The 14,842-nt window shown below is 42.2% G+C and overlaps 1 protein-coding gene across 1 annotated transcript in view; it reads left to right on the forward strand.

Moving 5' to 3' along the window:
* The first annotated feature begins 3,472 nt into the window (after window positions 1–3,472).
* The window catches only part of thsd7ab (thrombospondin, type I, domain containing 7Ab), a 271,299-nt gene continuing 259,929 nt past the window's right edge, over window positions 3,473–14,842 (forward strand). The window contains exon 1 of the mRNA XM_074683386.1: window positions 3,473–4,057. Within this exon, the coding sequence (XP_074539487.1) occupies window positions 3,907–4,057 (151 nt within the window). The 5' untranslated portion in view covers window positions 3,473–3,906. The remainder of the gene's footprint in view (window positions 4,058–14,842) is intronic.

A 14,842-nucleotide genomic window follows, 5' to 3' on the forward strand; every position in this document is an offset into this window, starting at 1 on the left:
CACACACACACACACACACACACACACACACACACACACACACACACACACACACACACACACACACACACACACACACACACACACACACACTTCTAACTCTGTAATCTGGCTGTCTCTTTGATTGGCAGCTGTGTGCCAACCCTGCACGAGGTTTAAAGACAATCCCATTCACATCCTGTGCCATTTGGCGTCACTCTCTGATACGTTGGCTTCCTTACTGCTGCACTAATTTGTTGTGATCTCGCGTCTGTTGTGTTGAATTACACCCAAAACTGCTAAGAACATTAACGTTACTTCAGCTGTAGCGATATAATTAGGGTGGCCCATATTCTGCTGAGTACGGTTATACAGTGCAGAAAAAAGTCCTGGTGAGCTGACTACTCCTGCGTCCCGTAGTGGTATACGCCTTCTGGAGCACTAAGTGTGATTGTGTTGCTCTGCAGTACTCCACCAAAACTCTAGTAGGTGATATCTCAGCTTGTTAATCCCCAGTTCCTGGTTATTCTAGATAGAGGTAGACCAATATATCGGCCGGCCTATATATCGGGCCGATATTTGGACATTTGTCTCTATCGGCCATCGGCCGTATTTTCTTTTAAAAAGCCGATTTTTGATCCGTTGTATAAAATGACGCAATTTTTGATCAGGCACAAAAAAGATGAGCACCTCAAACTTGTGGAACCAATTGGATACATTACATACTTTTGTTCAAATTATATTAATAAGTTTAAATTTCTTTTTTGACATTTTAAGAGGAGAGAAGAAGAGTGCGAATGTTTACTACTGCTTGTTACATTGTGTGTTTACTCAAACAAAATATTTCATTGTTTTGAAAGCTGAATAAATGTTCAGAGGACTGGACACGACTTGTTGTAATAGATTTCTTTTAGTTGCTCAGAAATTGCTGCATTTCACAAAAATGTGATAAATATATATTTATTTAACAATCGGCCTGAATATCAAATTGGAAAAATTGGCTATGCATATCGGCATCGGCTGCCCAAATTTGGAAAGCATCGGCATCGGCTTCGGCCCCCAAAAAACCCATATCGGTCGACCTCTGATTCTAGATCAGTTTCTCGTTGATGTTCACTGAAAACTTTTCCAAACATTTTTTTAAGACAGCCACATCACAATTTGGGAACAAGGTCAAACACTAGTGGCTCTGACTGAAATGTTTATTAAGGTGAAAGTAACATGAATGGAAGTAATTTTTGGGACTTTCTGTGCCTTTATTTGGATAGAAGAGGACAGTGGATAGTCGTTTTAATTAACCATCAAGTGTCCTTGAGTGTTTAGAAAGGCTCTTTTAAATATAATCTATTATAAATATTATTGCAGTAGAAAACATGAGAGTGGGGAGTGACGTCCAGGAAAGAAGCCACGGCTGGCTTTTATTATAATTTTTTATTATTTCGCCATGCATTTTTCTCCTCACCGATGTCTGATGTCTCATTCATTGAATGGGGACAATACACAGGACTGAATTTCCCATTCTCTGCCAACATATGACCCTATTTCTCAACATGCATGGCCGCTTTATTGTCAATCAAATCAAACTGCTGCCTTAAGCAGAGCCGAGCAACAAAGGAAAAAAGTCGGAGGGCCAGCTCGATGGGAGTCGGCTCTTCTGATTCACTGGAAAGCATTGGCTCTTAGATCCGCATCTTTTGAGCACTACACATCACTAGTAATTAAGGACGGGAGAATAAATCGTTACAAGGTACATCAGGATTTTTTGTTCGGCAAAATTAGGATTCTTTGTCAAAAAAACATTTTCTTTTCAAATTCAAATTCCTCGTTTCAGTTGTTCTTTGTAAACTGGATTGGAAAAAAGTTACCACTTTTCTCCAGCAGAGGGTGATGTGCATTTTATGGGAAAATATGGCTCCTCAAATAGTCTATAGACATAGTCATCATTATTTAACTTTTCCTCATGTTCTGGTGTTAAAAAAAACAAAAAAAAACAAAAAAACAAAAATATCGTAAATAACGAATAATCACAATTTAGATCAAATAGGCTCCCCAAAAATAATAACAGAATCGAATCACGAGAATAGCACATCATCCAAGCCCAACTAGTAAGCATCAGCAAACTCTGTTTCTTCACAAGGAAAATGTGCTCCAGTAGGGGGCGATATAGGAAAAAGAAGTCAAAGCGTTTTAATGTCAGGATCAGGACCTATATTTCATCAGGATTGTTTTTCATTATTTTTTAAGCCTTTTTTGACCTCAAAACCACATTTTTAGCTCCAAATATTTCTTATTCTGCATTCTGAACTAATTTTGCTCACCATTTTCTTCTTTCTGTTCTTTAATCTCATATTTTGTCCTCTAATGTGTTTTGCTAAGTACATTCATTAAAAGACGTCAGCTGTAAGTTATTGAGTTTCTGCAGAAAAAAAAAAAGAGCTTAAGCTCCATGCACATACCAAATGTAGTTTAGTGAGAAGTTAATTTTTATAAATGTAAGTGTACACATAAATTAAAACATGATTTATTTCAGTGCCATAATTTCTAGACTTAATGTTTGGCTTTATGCAGTCACTTTGTGTCGGCTCTTAAAAACATCTTGCCTGATGAAAAGTTCCTTATGTTTTTCATTTCTTTCATTCTTCTTGTCTGAAATCATACCATTATGATAAAAAGAGGCTTTACAGTGCACAACCCAGGTTTGAAAGGAAATACATCTCTGTTATTCAAAGCCCTGAGCTCTTATGAGAGACATCAGCTGTTCTCCTTCAAGTTAAAACATTAAGCCTGTGTGAAAGTGGAAAAGGAGACAAAGGAAACATTTTCACACAGGATGTCTCACCCTCTCAGCTGATTGTTAATTAATATCAAGTTCAGAGTGGGTAAAGGAGAATGGCGGTGGGTTTTTTTTTCAATGTAGAAACATAAAATGATTTCTGAGTCCTTATTGTCACTTCTTCCGCTCCATCATTTCACTTTCACACCCCTTTCACACCAGCACACACACCCCCGCTCCCACGTCCCCTTTGAGCTCTCTGCCTCTCTGCTCTACTGTTTTGCTCCTCCTTGCTCCCCCCCTCAAAGCCCTCCCTCCTCTCTTCCTCCCTCTCCACTTTCCCTCACTCCGCATTAAGCCCTGCTTGTCTCTGCCTCTGATCCTGGGAGCAGTGCTTATGGGAGCTTCTGAGACCAGTGAAAGCACTGCTGGTCTCCAGTCGCCTTCTCAACGCTTCCAAGTGGAGGACGAGTGGAGGAAGAGGAGGAAGGAGGGAGAGATAGAGGAGTAGAAAGTGAAGAGGAGCATGTTGGAGTTGAAGAGAGTGTGACAATAAAGGGAAAATGAAAGAAACAAGAGAAGATGAGGGAAGGAGAGGAACATTGACGGGAGTGGGAGAGGAGGGAGCAGGAAGGCACTGGGAGAGGAGTAAATGAGTGAGGGAGTAGGAGACACAGAGAGAGGGAGGGAGCGAGAGCAAACGAGAGGGAGGGAAACGAACAACACTGCAGACACTCGCCCACTGTCACTGCTCCACCGCCAGAGGACAGAGGCAGCAACGGCAGCAGAGAGAAGGGATAGGATGGAGGAGGAAGACCGTACCGTGCGTCTGCGGCTCCGTCACTGTCACTGACAGCCTCCCTCTGGGACCAGCCTGCCAGGAGTGGAGCAAAACGGAGAAAACTAGTCTCTGTCCTTCACAAGACCAGGACCAGGACCTGAAACTCCTGCAGGACTGATATCACACACACACACACACACACACACACACCACACACACACACACACCACATGCACTACTCCTGTTCCCCTCTTTTACACTCACTCTCTCAAACTGAACTTCTTCCTGTTGCCTTTTGGACTAGTTTTTTTCTTCTTCACTGCCTACGCTGACCTTCCAGCTGAGTGGATTTACTTTTATCCTGTGGCGGACCATGGGGCTTGGGTGGAGGGGTGCAGCAGGGACCCTCCGGATAAGGACAGAGGGGAGCTGGCACCTTTTGGTGACATTGCTGCTGTTGTGCAGTTTCTGGAAGGCTCACACGCAGACAGACGATGGGAAGTCTATGTACTTCTGGGAAACAGGTACAGCTAAACCACTAATTACTGCTTATATTTGAGCCCTTGTTTTTGCATATGGAGTGTTTATGACTGGAGGTGGGTGAAGAAGTGTGTGTGCTGCTCTGGTATGTGACCCCCCACACTCTGGAGCAATTTGTGCAAAATGGGTCCTGATGATCTGATAACTTTCACATTTGAGGGGTGATTGAAAATCAGCGCATGTGACTGAGAGGGAATGATACATTCTGGCTTCAGATGTGTTCATTAACTGTCACAATCCTTCAGTGCTTCCAGGTGACACACTTTGCACGTCTCATAAATGTGTTTATTTTTTTTGAGGTACCGACTCCACGCTGCAAAACTTCAAAGATGCACACACTTGAAAGATGACCCAGAAATCTACAGTAGAGCTTTTCTCCTCCCACTGAATAGCATGTGGCAAACGCAGATCGGCGGTGATCCATTTTTGAATGGATTACTTTCATCTCCCTGAGTCTCAGGTGATGCACCATTATTGAAGTGTTGCTGCTGCTGTTGTGCGTTACAGCAGGCGGATGATTGATAGGTAAAGCCGCACAATAGTGCTCGGTGGGGGAAGTGGAGTGGAATGGGTTTTGATGGTATTGATAGAGCACCAGCGTCAAAAGAGCAGGGTTGCATGTGCGCTCTTGTGTGTGCGTGTGTGAGGATTTCATACATGTGCTAGGCGTTGCAGGGCGATACAGTATTTTTATTTCTGCACATGCTTGACTGTGTTAATATGCAGCAGAGGAAGAGTCATATTGAGTCAATTAAGTGGCACAGTGGGATCCAATCAATTATGTTATCACTGTTGAAAGCACTGGAAGCTCACTGCTGAACATGGAGGCTGAGCCTTTATTTAAGGATCTGGAGTTGCAGATGTAGCAGTGATTATTCCAGCGAGGATTTCCAGAGGAGACTGAGAAAATTACTCTGCAGCCGGTTTTAGACTCCTTAAAGGCGGAAACGAAATGACCAGATTGATTTAATCCTCATTCAGGACATGAAGGTGTGCTCTGTTTACACACAACACATTCTGAACCAAAAACTTCTCCTCCTCCTCACCGTTACTCAAACACTCCACCCGTCCCACCCCCCCCTCGCGCAGGCACCAGTCCCTAGTTGACGTATACGCCGTCTCTCCTGTGGCTCTGCATCTTTAAAGAGGATGTAGCTGAGTAAGGAGATTAAAGAAGCAGGGATTTAACAACCCAGGAAAGACAGCCCAGGGAAGAGACTTGAGGAAGAGAAAGGCAGAGCAAGCAAGAGACCAACTTAACCTACATCTACCCTACTGTAGGTCATCGTGATTACGCCTCTCTCCCACGCTACAGCACCTTTCTCCCACACTATACATGCTCCTGGACTGGAAAAGCTCTAGGCTCTCAGCTTTGAAATGTAATCCAGTGCTGGGAGTTACTTCACTGCTTCCCAAATATAAAAGGTAGCGGATTGATTTCAACCCTGGAGTCTTCTTCTCCCTATCCCTCTTTGGTTTTGACAATTGCCTGCAGAGGATAAAAATCAAATAGGGCAATTTGGAGCTTTGAATCTCAGCGCTTTTCATCAAAACATGATTATGTTTGCTGAAGATTTCCATACTTTTTTTTTCTTGCCAATCGAAGCTGGTTCGAAAAAAAGAAACACGAAATGTTTGTGCACATTTGCAGAGTGTGCAGTGGAGGGAATATTCTTGTGGCAAGCAATGCTCTGATGTTTTGCATATTGATGAGTCTAGCTGAAATACAGCCCCTGTCTTGGAAACTGTGGGGAATTGGGCCTGCATTGCTTTTATTGCCTCCTCTGAAAATAAGATGTATCTGTTTTGGAAGGTGGGATAGTTCAGTGCTTCTTCTTCTTCTTCTTTTTTTTTTTGTGTTCAGAATTCTATTTAAATGAGGCCGATCGAGACAACGGCCTCCACCATGGAAGTGCAAGTGCTATCTCTGAGGGTGGCGGTGAGGGTAACTGGAGAAAAAGCGAGAGCGATTACAGCTATGGTGATGATGGTGATGATGATGATGATGGTTTGCCACAGCCTTTCTGAGCCTTACAGAAATGGCAGCAGATTGTATCTTTCAGATGCTATTTTCAAAACCTTTTTCTGGTTGTTTCCGCTCAATTGAACTCTTCTTTCTGTGCATCTGAGTCAAACTCTCATTCTACATGATGCAGATCTGTCTCCTCCCGATCAATGTGAAAAAGTTTGGACTGACTCCATGTCCTTATGCTGGGCTTGAGATTAACTTTTATATTTGGTAACACCTCCGATGCTCCCAATTTAGGAGCACCTCAGCTACAGTAAACGCTGTGCCATTTTCATATCTGAGCCGCTCCAAGTGTGTCAGCAGCGCTCTCCAAGAGCTGCGAACATTCTTTGCCAACTTCAGTGAGTTTCATTTCAGAGGAGACAGAGGTTTACCTCTTCACTATTCAGATTTATGAATAATCACTCCTTTCATTACCATCCTCAGTCTACAGTATGCTTATTTATAAATCAAGGTGTTCACATGACTGACTGTAGCCCATCAGCCCATAGGCTTATCTCTCTTTTCTCACCCTCGCCTTCTCTCTATTTATCTTTTCTTTCTCATTCTTTCTCCATCTCATTTCTCCTGCTCCATCTCTCACTGTCTTTTCTTTCTCTTCTTTAATCCACCTCTCTTACTTTTTTTCTCTTGGTCTTTTTCCTTTTCTCTCTGCCTCTTCTCTTTCTCTCTTTTCTCTCTCCTTCCCTCTTTTTTCACTCTCTTCACCCCTCCTCTGTCTTCTTTAGGGGTGGACGATAAGGGCAAATAAGTATCTCGATTATCTTTTCAAATTTTCCAATCACGATGATCTGACAAAATTGAACAGAAATACTGTATAACTACTTGCCTACCAAGAGGACAACTATGGATGAACACAACATTTCAGAACAAAAGTTCTTGTTTATTTTTAAAGTGCTTCATGTATCTCTGGAAAACATTGCCCGACAGTATTCTATGGCAACTTCACTATGACCAACTTTAAGTTACGTCCAGGTTATATAACATGATGTGACAAATCAGGTTTGCTCCACAATATCTTGGGTAAGTGTTTGTAATAAACAAATAAATGAATGTTAAATAAAGTCATTAAGCCAGAATGATATCCAAAACCAAACTATTTCCAGGCAAGGGACCCACGTCTCCTGTATTTTTCCTCCATGTGCGACTATGTAGTGTTTTGGTTTCAACAGAGTCACGTGACTGAACCCCGGCCACTGATTGGCTCCTGAAGCAAGCAGCGAATGAGGACTTTCAATCACCACTCCTTTACCATCAATGCACCGTCTGTGTATTTTTTACAAAACAGTAATATTCGGTAATGTAGAATTGCACATTGTTAAAGCAACACGAGAAGGGGATAATATCATGGGCGATATATATTACCCACCCCTGGTCTCCTCTCACTCCTCCTCCATCTTTTCTCTGTCTTTTCTCTCTCCATCCTTCTATCTTTACCCACTCTTCTTCTCTCTCTTATTCTCTTTCCCTATCTTTTTCTCTTTCCAGCTTTTTATTTATCTCCTTTCTTTCTGCTCTTTTACCCTTCCTTGCCTTGCTTTTTTCTCCTTCCTCACTTTGTTTTCTCTTTGTTCCTCTTTTTCTCTTTTCTCAACCTCTCCTCTTTTCTCTCTCCTTTCTTCTCTTATCTTTCCCATCTTCTCTCTGTCTCTCATACCCTCTCATGGTTCCTCCATTTCTCTCTATCTTTCCCTTTTTCTCTTTTCCCTCTCCATACTCTCTTTTTTCTACCTCACTTTCTCTTTCCCTCCCTGTTTTCTCTCTCCCTTTTCTTTATAGCTCTCTTTTTCTCTCCTTACTGCCAACGTTTCATCTTTCTCACTCCTCTCTCCATTTTCTTTCTGTCCTCTTCCTCTATTTCCATTGTCTCTCCTCTTTCATTCTCTTTCAGACATTCTTTCATTCCCTCCTTTTATTCTATTCTCTCTCTTTTTTTCCAGTTTTCTCTGATTTAATTTTTTTGATGTTTTTCTCTTTTTTTTTTTTTTTTCTTTTCGGGTTTTGTAAAATACTTGAGTAAGTCATAGCTGTCTTGATGCCTGCTGTTGCAAACTGGCGACATACCCCATCAGGTCTTGATGCTAGACCTTGGACCATAGTCAATAAATCAATTAATTGTTCAATAAATGTAATAAACTCAATAATTTTGCTCGTTTGTTTTTGTAGTTTTTGAATTTTTGTGGTTAATTAATTCAGGTAATAAGGGGTTAAATGCATGTTGTTACCAAGACGTGAGGACGCTAATAATTAAGTAAATGAACATACTGAAAGAAAGAGTGGGAGACAAACTGATCAAACTAAATATTAAAGAACTGTGAAGCCTTCTCTGTTGTGTTGTGTTGGGTAAGTTCACAGTGAGACCACCAGAAAAGGGCTCTTTTTCATTTGTCTCTTCTCCAACAACCTTGAATAAAGCTGAAATTCCCAGGCAGTCTTATTCCAATAGTCCAATAGAAACGGAGTCCAATAGTAAGAATGTCCAAGTCTATGCATTCAGCATTCTGCTGTATCCATACAGAGCATCTGCTGGTGCTCATCCCCATTCCAGTACTGTGTGAGGGCTTCATTAGGCGCTGTTGTTTGAGCGACAAGGTTGCCAGGTTTGAGCTGTCAGGACTCACATGTCTGCCTGAGGACAAAGCAATTACAGGTGCTGGTGCAGGTGATGCCGTATCCTAGCAATCATCTACTGTAGCGTCATCTCTATATCGTGGTGTTATCTTTAGTCTCCACTCTAAGTGTTCCTGCTGAGTTTTCATGGTAATACAGGGAGATAATCTGATGACATAAGTCAAACCAGAGAAAAGAATTAACACACTCTTTGATATCCAGGCACCAAACGAGGAATCGGTCTGTTTGATAATGTCTTCTCAAAATGTTCCCTTGTTACAGATTATTAATCATCCACGTTATCCACTTGTCTTCTTCGTTCTCTTGCTGTTTCATCCTCAAAAGGTCAAGTCACTCTCTTGCACGTGTCTCCCTGCTGTGGGCCTACTGAGTCACCTTAGTTACCTGAGTCATGAACCCACAATCCAGCCAGTTACTTTAATTTATCAATTTGCTTGACACGCAGGTGGAGATTATTCCATGCACGCCTGTCGCAATTGGTAATCATGTAGAAGTCTAACAGCTGAGCGAAGCCAGGCAGGCTTTGTTTGCATTCAAAATATTAAATCCTGGTTTGAAACAGGCTGATACACTTAAATGTTAAATAACCCAGGCTATCTGCTACCCGGCTCAAAGAAATAACTTGTTGAGAGAATGTAATTAAATTATGAAAATATTTTTTTAACTAATATAAATCCTTTTATTTGACAAGACCCAAATTTGTTGAATCAACTTATTTTTTATGTTGTGTAAATAAAGTATTGGCTATACTATAACTTATTTGCATGGTATGGGTCCGACTTAATTTGTAAAACTGTTTCAACATGTTCACTAAGGTAAGACATTTGAACCGTGAGTGAGGAGGGTACACAGTGGATATAAGACCCTGAGTACGTCACTTTGGACAAAAGCGTCCAAAAAAAAGCTAAATGAAATTGTAGAATTGTAGACTGTCTGTGCACCAGTGCATGGACCGGTTGTGTAATCTTTAAAACACTTAATTTTAAAGTTGGCCAACATAGCATAGTCCATCAACACATCTTGTTTTAAAAAACATAAAACCACTTTAGTAATCATTGGGTACATGGTCCGCGCCATGGAGCACAGACAGCCAATCCATGCTGTGGAGCACAGACAGCCAGTCAGCGCCATCTCAATGCACAGAAGAGTCTCGTATGCACTGTGTTCTCTCCTCATTTATGGTCTAAATGAGCTGTCGTAACAAAAATTACTTAATTGTTTATCCCAACTATACAAACAAAAGTTTACAAAGTTATGTCCAGATGCACCTCTGGCAACAGCAATTGGATTGTTCCCCAGCTCATCGGGAACTTGCAACCTCCAAGGTGATGTCCACGTTATACAGGTTATCCTCTTGCTCTGCTCTTTGATGACTGGGCCTATTGCACATTACTGCCACCATCTGCTCTGGAAGGGTGTTGCAGATAGGATTCCTACCTAAACCCTTAAGGTTGAATTTACACAAAGCAATCTTGCAGCTTTAACGATTTTGCAAATCATGCAACAACATGATATAGTCATACTTAACCACTAAACCTGAAACAATGTAGTAGAAGCTACATGTTTTACCTGTGCTGATTAAACAAACACCCATGTTGCTTTTTTTTAAGTGGTGTTGCCAAACACTTTAATGGTGTCACTAGAAAGTATACTCCCTAAGATTAGTATTTCCAAGAATTTCTACCTTAACCTTGGTGAAAGCCTTTACAACAGCTTGCAGTTGTGCTCAGGTGCACCTGGAGAGGAGATTACAACACCCAACCTGTTTGTCTCCAGCTTTTCCAGCCGCCTTGTCTTACTTTTTTTTGCGTATTTTGAAATCTTTCCATTTGACAGAGTAGTAGAAGGATTGTTTCTATAAAAGAAACCCTCTTCATTGAGCTACTTTCAGAATCCCTGCTACTTTTTGTGAGGATGTGTGCTGTGGGAAGAAAGACATTCAACAACTGAGACGGCTGCCAACATTCAAGTCATTCTTGTTGTTGGGGAATGTTTGAGTGGTGTGCCACGAGCTTAACACCCAGGCTGGATTCCAGATCTTTGAACCCGTCCGCTGCTCTGACTTGACTGATCTGTCTGGTATGATAAGCTCAATGATCCAATGAGCCGAGGAGGAAGGTTAGCCAATCAGCATCACAGGCAGGGCGGACACTGTTGTCAAGCAGCTGTCAAGCTGTGTGCCAGAATCTTGGAGGAGAGATAACAACACTGGCAACTTACAAAAACCTGAGGGCTTGTTTTGCATAGTGTTCTCCTGTATCTCCTCTCACTACACCCAAGCATCAACTATATACTGTATATGCACTCACTGGCCACTTCATTAGGTACCTCTTGCTAGTACTCTTGATTGGACATCTTTGCCTTCAAAACTCTTAAATCTCGTGACACAGATTTAACAAAGTGCTAGAAAAATCCCTCAGATTTTGCTTGATAGATGTGAAAGCGTCATCAGCTGCTACAGATTTGTGGGCTGAACATCCATGATGAGAATCTCCCACGTCCCAAAGGAGCTCTGTTGGATTGAGATCTTGTGATTGTGGGGGGCTGTTGGAGTACAGTGAACTCATTAAAACCAGTTTGAAATGATTTGAGCTTTATGATAGCAGATAGGTTTACTGTGGTCATAAAGGGATGGACATGATCAGCAAAAATACTCAGTAGGCTGTTGACTTTAAACCATGCTCAGTTAGTACTAAGGGGCCCAGAGAATCTCCCCAACACTATTACACCAGCAGCAGAAGAAGCAGGATGGATCCATGCTTTCATGGTGTTTACTCCAAATTCTGAGTGTACTATGGTCCAGTTTTGGTGAGCCTGGGTGAATTGTAGCCTCAGTTTCCTGTTCTTAGCTGAAAGGAGGGTCACCCAGTGTGGTCTTCTGCTGCTGTAGCTCGTCTATTACAAGTTTGGGTGTGTTCAGAGTAGAGAGTGACACAGGAGTGGATTTTTACTCCTGTTCCATCCGACTCCCACAGAAAAAATTCTGTCCTTTCTCTCTCCTGGTAAAATGACTCCCACTCCTGTACTGCTCCCATTTTTCCCCTTCTCTAATTTTCAGGCAATACATTGAATTTGAATTGTTTTTTATCCCCATTCATTTTTAGATTACTGTTGGCATATGGGAAATGTAGTTCTTTTCCACTTGCATTAGAGTCAAGCAGCAACCTCCGGTCTCAGAGTATGAGACAATGCGGAAGTGCTAAAATCTGCTGTTTCTCGAGTGTTTGCTTGAGGCTGGCTCTGGAAGTACCAGAAGTCACATACACACCAAGCCAAAAAAAGCCGTTTTCAAATCAGAAATTAACCTATTGACAACCTGGCTCAAAAAACATCTCCTGTCTGAGTCACTAATTTTACTACCGGCTCCCTCTGTACGGGGGTGAATTTTTTTCTAACTCGGCCGTTCAGAGGATATTAAGATTGCGAGCTCCCCCAATAAGAGGGACAGCTGAGGGTCACGTGACGGTCGGCGCCCTATGGCTGTAGGCGAAGCCCTTGCCACTACCAATATGGCCGCTAAAGGCGATGTGCTTCATTTTCCGTTTCAGAAACAGATGGGTGACGTCAGCGAGACTACGTCCATGTTTTATACAGTCTATGGTTGGAGTATAGGGTTATTGGAAACAAGCCACAAAATATTGCCACGTCACATATTATATTTGATCATCCTGATTGGTTCCCGCCCTCGTATGCACCCGTTAGCTTTGACTAATAGTAAAATTGACTCCCATCTCACAGGAATCCCATGGGAATCTTGTGTCCCACGGGATTCCCAAAAAAATCTTAGCCTCTTGTTCAGGAATGGTCTTCTACAGACCTTAGTTAAGTTACTGTTGTCTCACTATCAACTCAAACCACTTTGACCCCTGGCATCAACAAGGCGTTTTTTTTCCCAGAGAGCTGCTCACTGGATATATTCTCTTTTTGAGGCCATTGTTTGTAAATCCTAAATGTGGTTGTGTGTGAAAATCCCAGTAGATCAGCAGTTTATCAAATACTCAGACCAACAACCTTGCCATGTTCAATGTCAGTTACTACTCTTTTCTTACTTCCTTCACCATCCTGATGTTCAGTTTTGAACTTCAGAAGCCCGTCTTAATTTCTAAGCGTAATAAATTTCTGCTTTCAGTCGCTGCCATGTGATTGACTGATTAGATATTTGAGTTAACGAGCAGCTGAACAGGTGCATCGAGTAATGTGTTTTCTAAGTTGATGTTACTTGTATTGATTACTTTGAATTAATGCAATCCCCCATATGCCATGCAAAATGTCAGTCAGGCTGGAGCATGGTCAGAGGGATGATGGGAATAGGCTCTAACAAGTGGACAGTTCAGTTTGATAACAGACCATTAACCTCTGAGAGCTGGTAAAATCTGTTAGCTAAGGGGGGAAGATTTTCCTCTTTAAACTTGATGTTTAGATATATTTTTATCAAGGTTTGAAATCATCCATAGCAGATGACAGAATGGGTTCATTTCAGGTCATAAGTTGAACACTATGTGTGTGTGTGTGTCACAGCCTGCTTTGAACATCTGTCAGCCTGAATCTCTAATGACCTGTCTTGTTAACAACAGAGTTTTAGTCCTACACAGTCCCATACAATGAGAACCACTTAAGCTTCCCCTGCTCTGAATGTGATGCTGCGTGTCATCGAGTCACGCCGATGTCACCTTTCAATGCATAGCGGGACAGGGGGACCAGCGCTGACAGGCCATTGTTCGCCAAACACACTCCTCTCTTCACAAGAAGCCCTGTCAGTGAAGGATGTCACCCTCCCTGAGGGTTGTTAGTGGCCCACAATCACCTGCTATCACGGCGGACCCACTGAAGAGGCCATCCAGGAAATTGAGAGGGAGAGGTTGTGATGGGTTCATGAGTTCAGTACAGGAAGTCAAGGTTATTAATTTGACCTTGACTTCCTGGCAGACTGCCTCCAGCCAAGATGAGAGTAGCTGTGATGGATAGAAACCAAAGAGCGCTATCGATCATGAAGGTGCGTCAGACTTATGAGGCACAAAGTTGGCGTTAAACTCTGATAAAGAACCACACAAAGACTCTGGAGGAGTAAGTTTTGCCTCATGGTCTCAATTTTATGGGATTACCTGGGCTTAATATTCTCATTTACAATTGCTGGTTCTTTAAAAAGATTTGGGTCTGCAGGCTTGATTGATTCATGTCCTCGTCTTACCTCATCGCCTCGGGTTTGAATTGGAATCCTCTGTTTGTCTCTGTACCCCGAAAATCCTCTCCCTGAAATAGCCGTGTGCTAATACCTGTGAAACCTGCATTATGTCTGACAGTTGTCTTGAATTGAGCCAGAAACAAACACAGGCAGACTAAGTGGCTGTAGCTTTGATACTGTCAGGATTGTGACTGGCGTTTCCCCAAATGAGAACATCCCTTGGAGATTCCTGCCTCACTTTGGTGAGTGCATTAAAACCTGACCCGCTGTGACCCTAATTAGCATAGCACCTGAGGGCAAAGCAGACTCTGGTAGATAATTGGCCGAGCACTGTTTAAATTCCTTAGCAACAGGCAACAAATTTAGGCCATGCATATAAATGAAGAGAATTTCCTTGGGATTTTTCATTTTTCATTAACACAGTGATGCCAGTGGGTTTTATTTTAATTCAGTATGCCTGTGTTTTTGTTTTGATTCTTACTTTGGTTGGTGTGGAAATGGAGGCTAATTGTCTCTGTTGTGTATGTGTGTCTGTCTGGCCCCAGAACCATCTGAAAATGAGCACTCAGCAGCCCGCAGAGCCTTTCTCTGGAAAGGCAATAACAGCGGTAGCCATGTGGCCTCAGTATCTTTCTGTCTGCAGGAGGAAGGAAGCTATTTTTCAAAGTTACTCTTTTTCTCGTTGGAAAAAGAACAAGTGTGACTCCAGAGGTCTGAGGTTCATTCTCGCCCCAGCAGGATGGATTTCGAGCCAGTCGACTGCGTACCGTGACATTGCACTTGATTTTAAAAGCATTTGCTGAACAATACGTCACAATTGACCCAGATTGATCTGTTTCGTGGCTTTAGAGATATTACCCCACTCCTCTCCACTCACGACTGCTGCTTTTGTTGGAATAGCTGATCCATTCAGTGGAGGAAGGAGCC

The sequence above is a fragment of the Halichoeres trimaculatus genome, unplaced genomic scaffold (assembly GCF_033239565.1).
Source record: "Halichoeres trimaculatus isolate MK-OKI-2021-1 unplaced genomic scaffold, fHalTri1.1 fHalTri1_scaffold_12, whole genome shotgun sequence".
Classification (NCBI taxonomy): domain Eukaryota; kingdom Metazoa; phylum Chordata; class Actinopteri; order Labriformes; family Labridae; genus Halichoeres; species Halichoeres trimaculatus.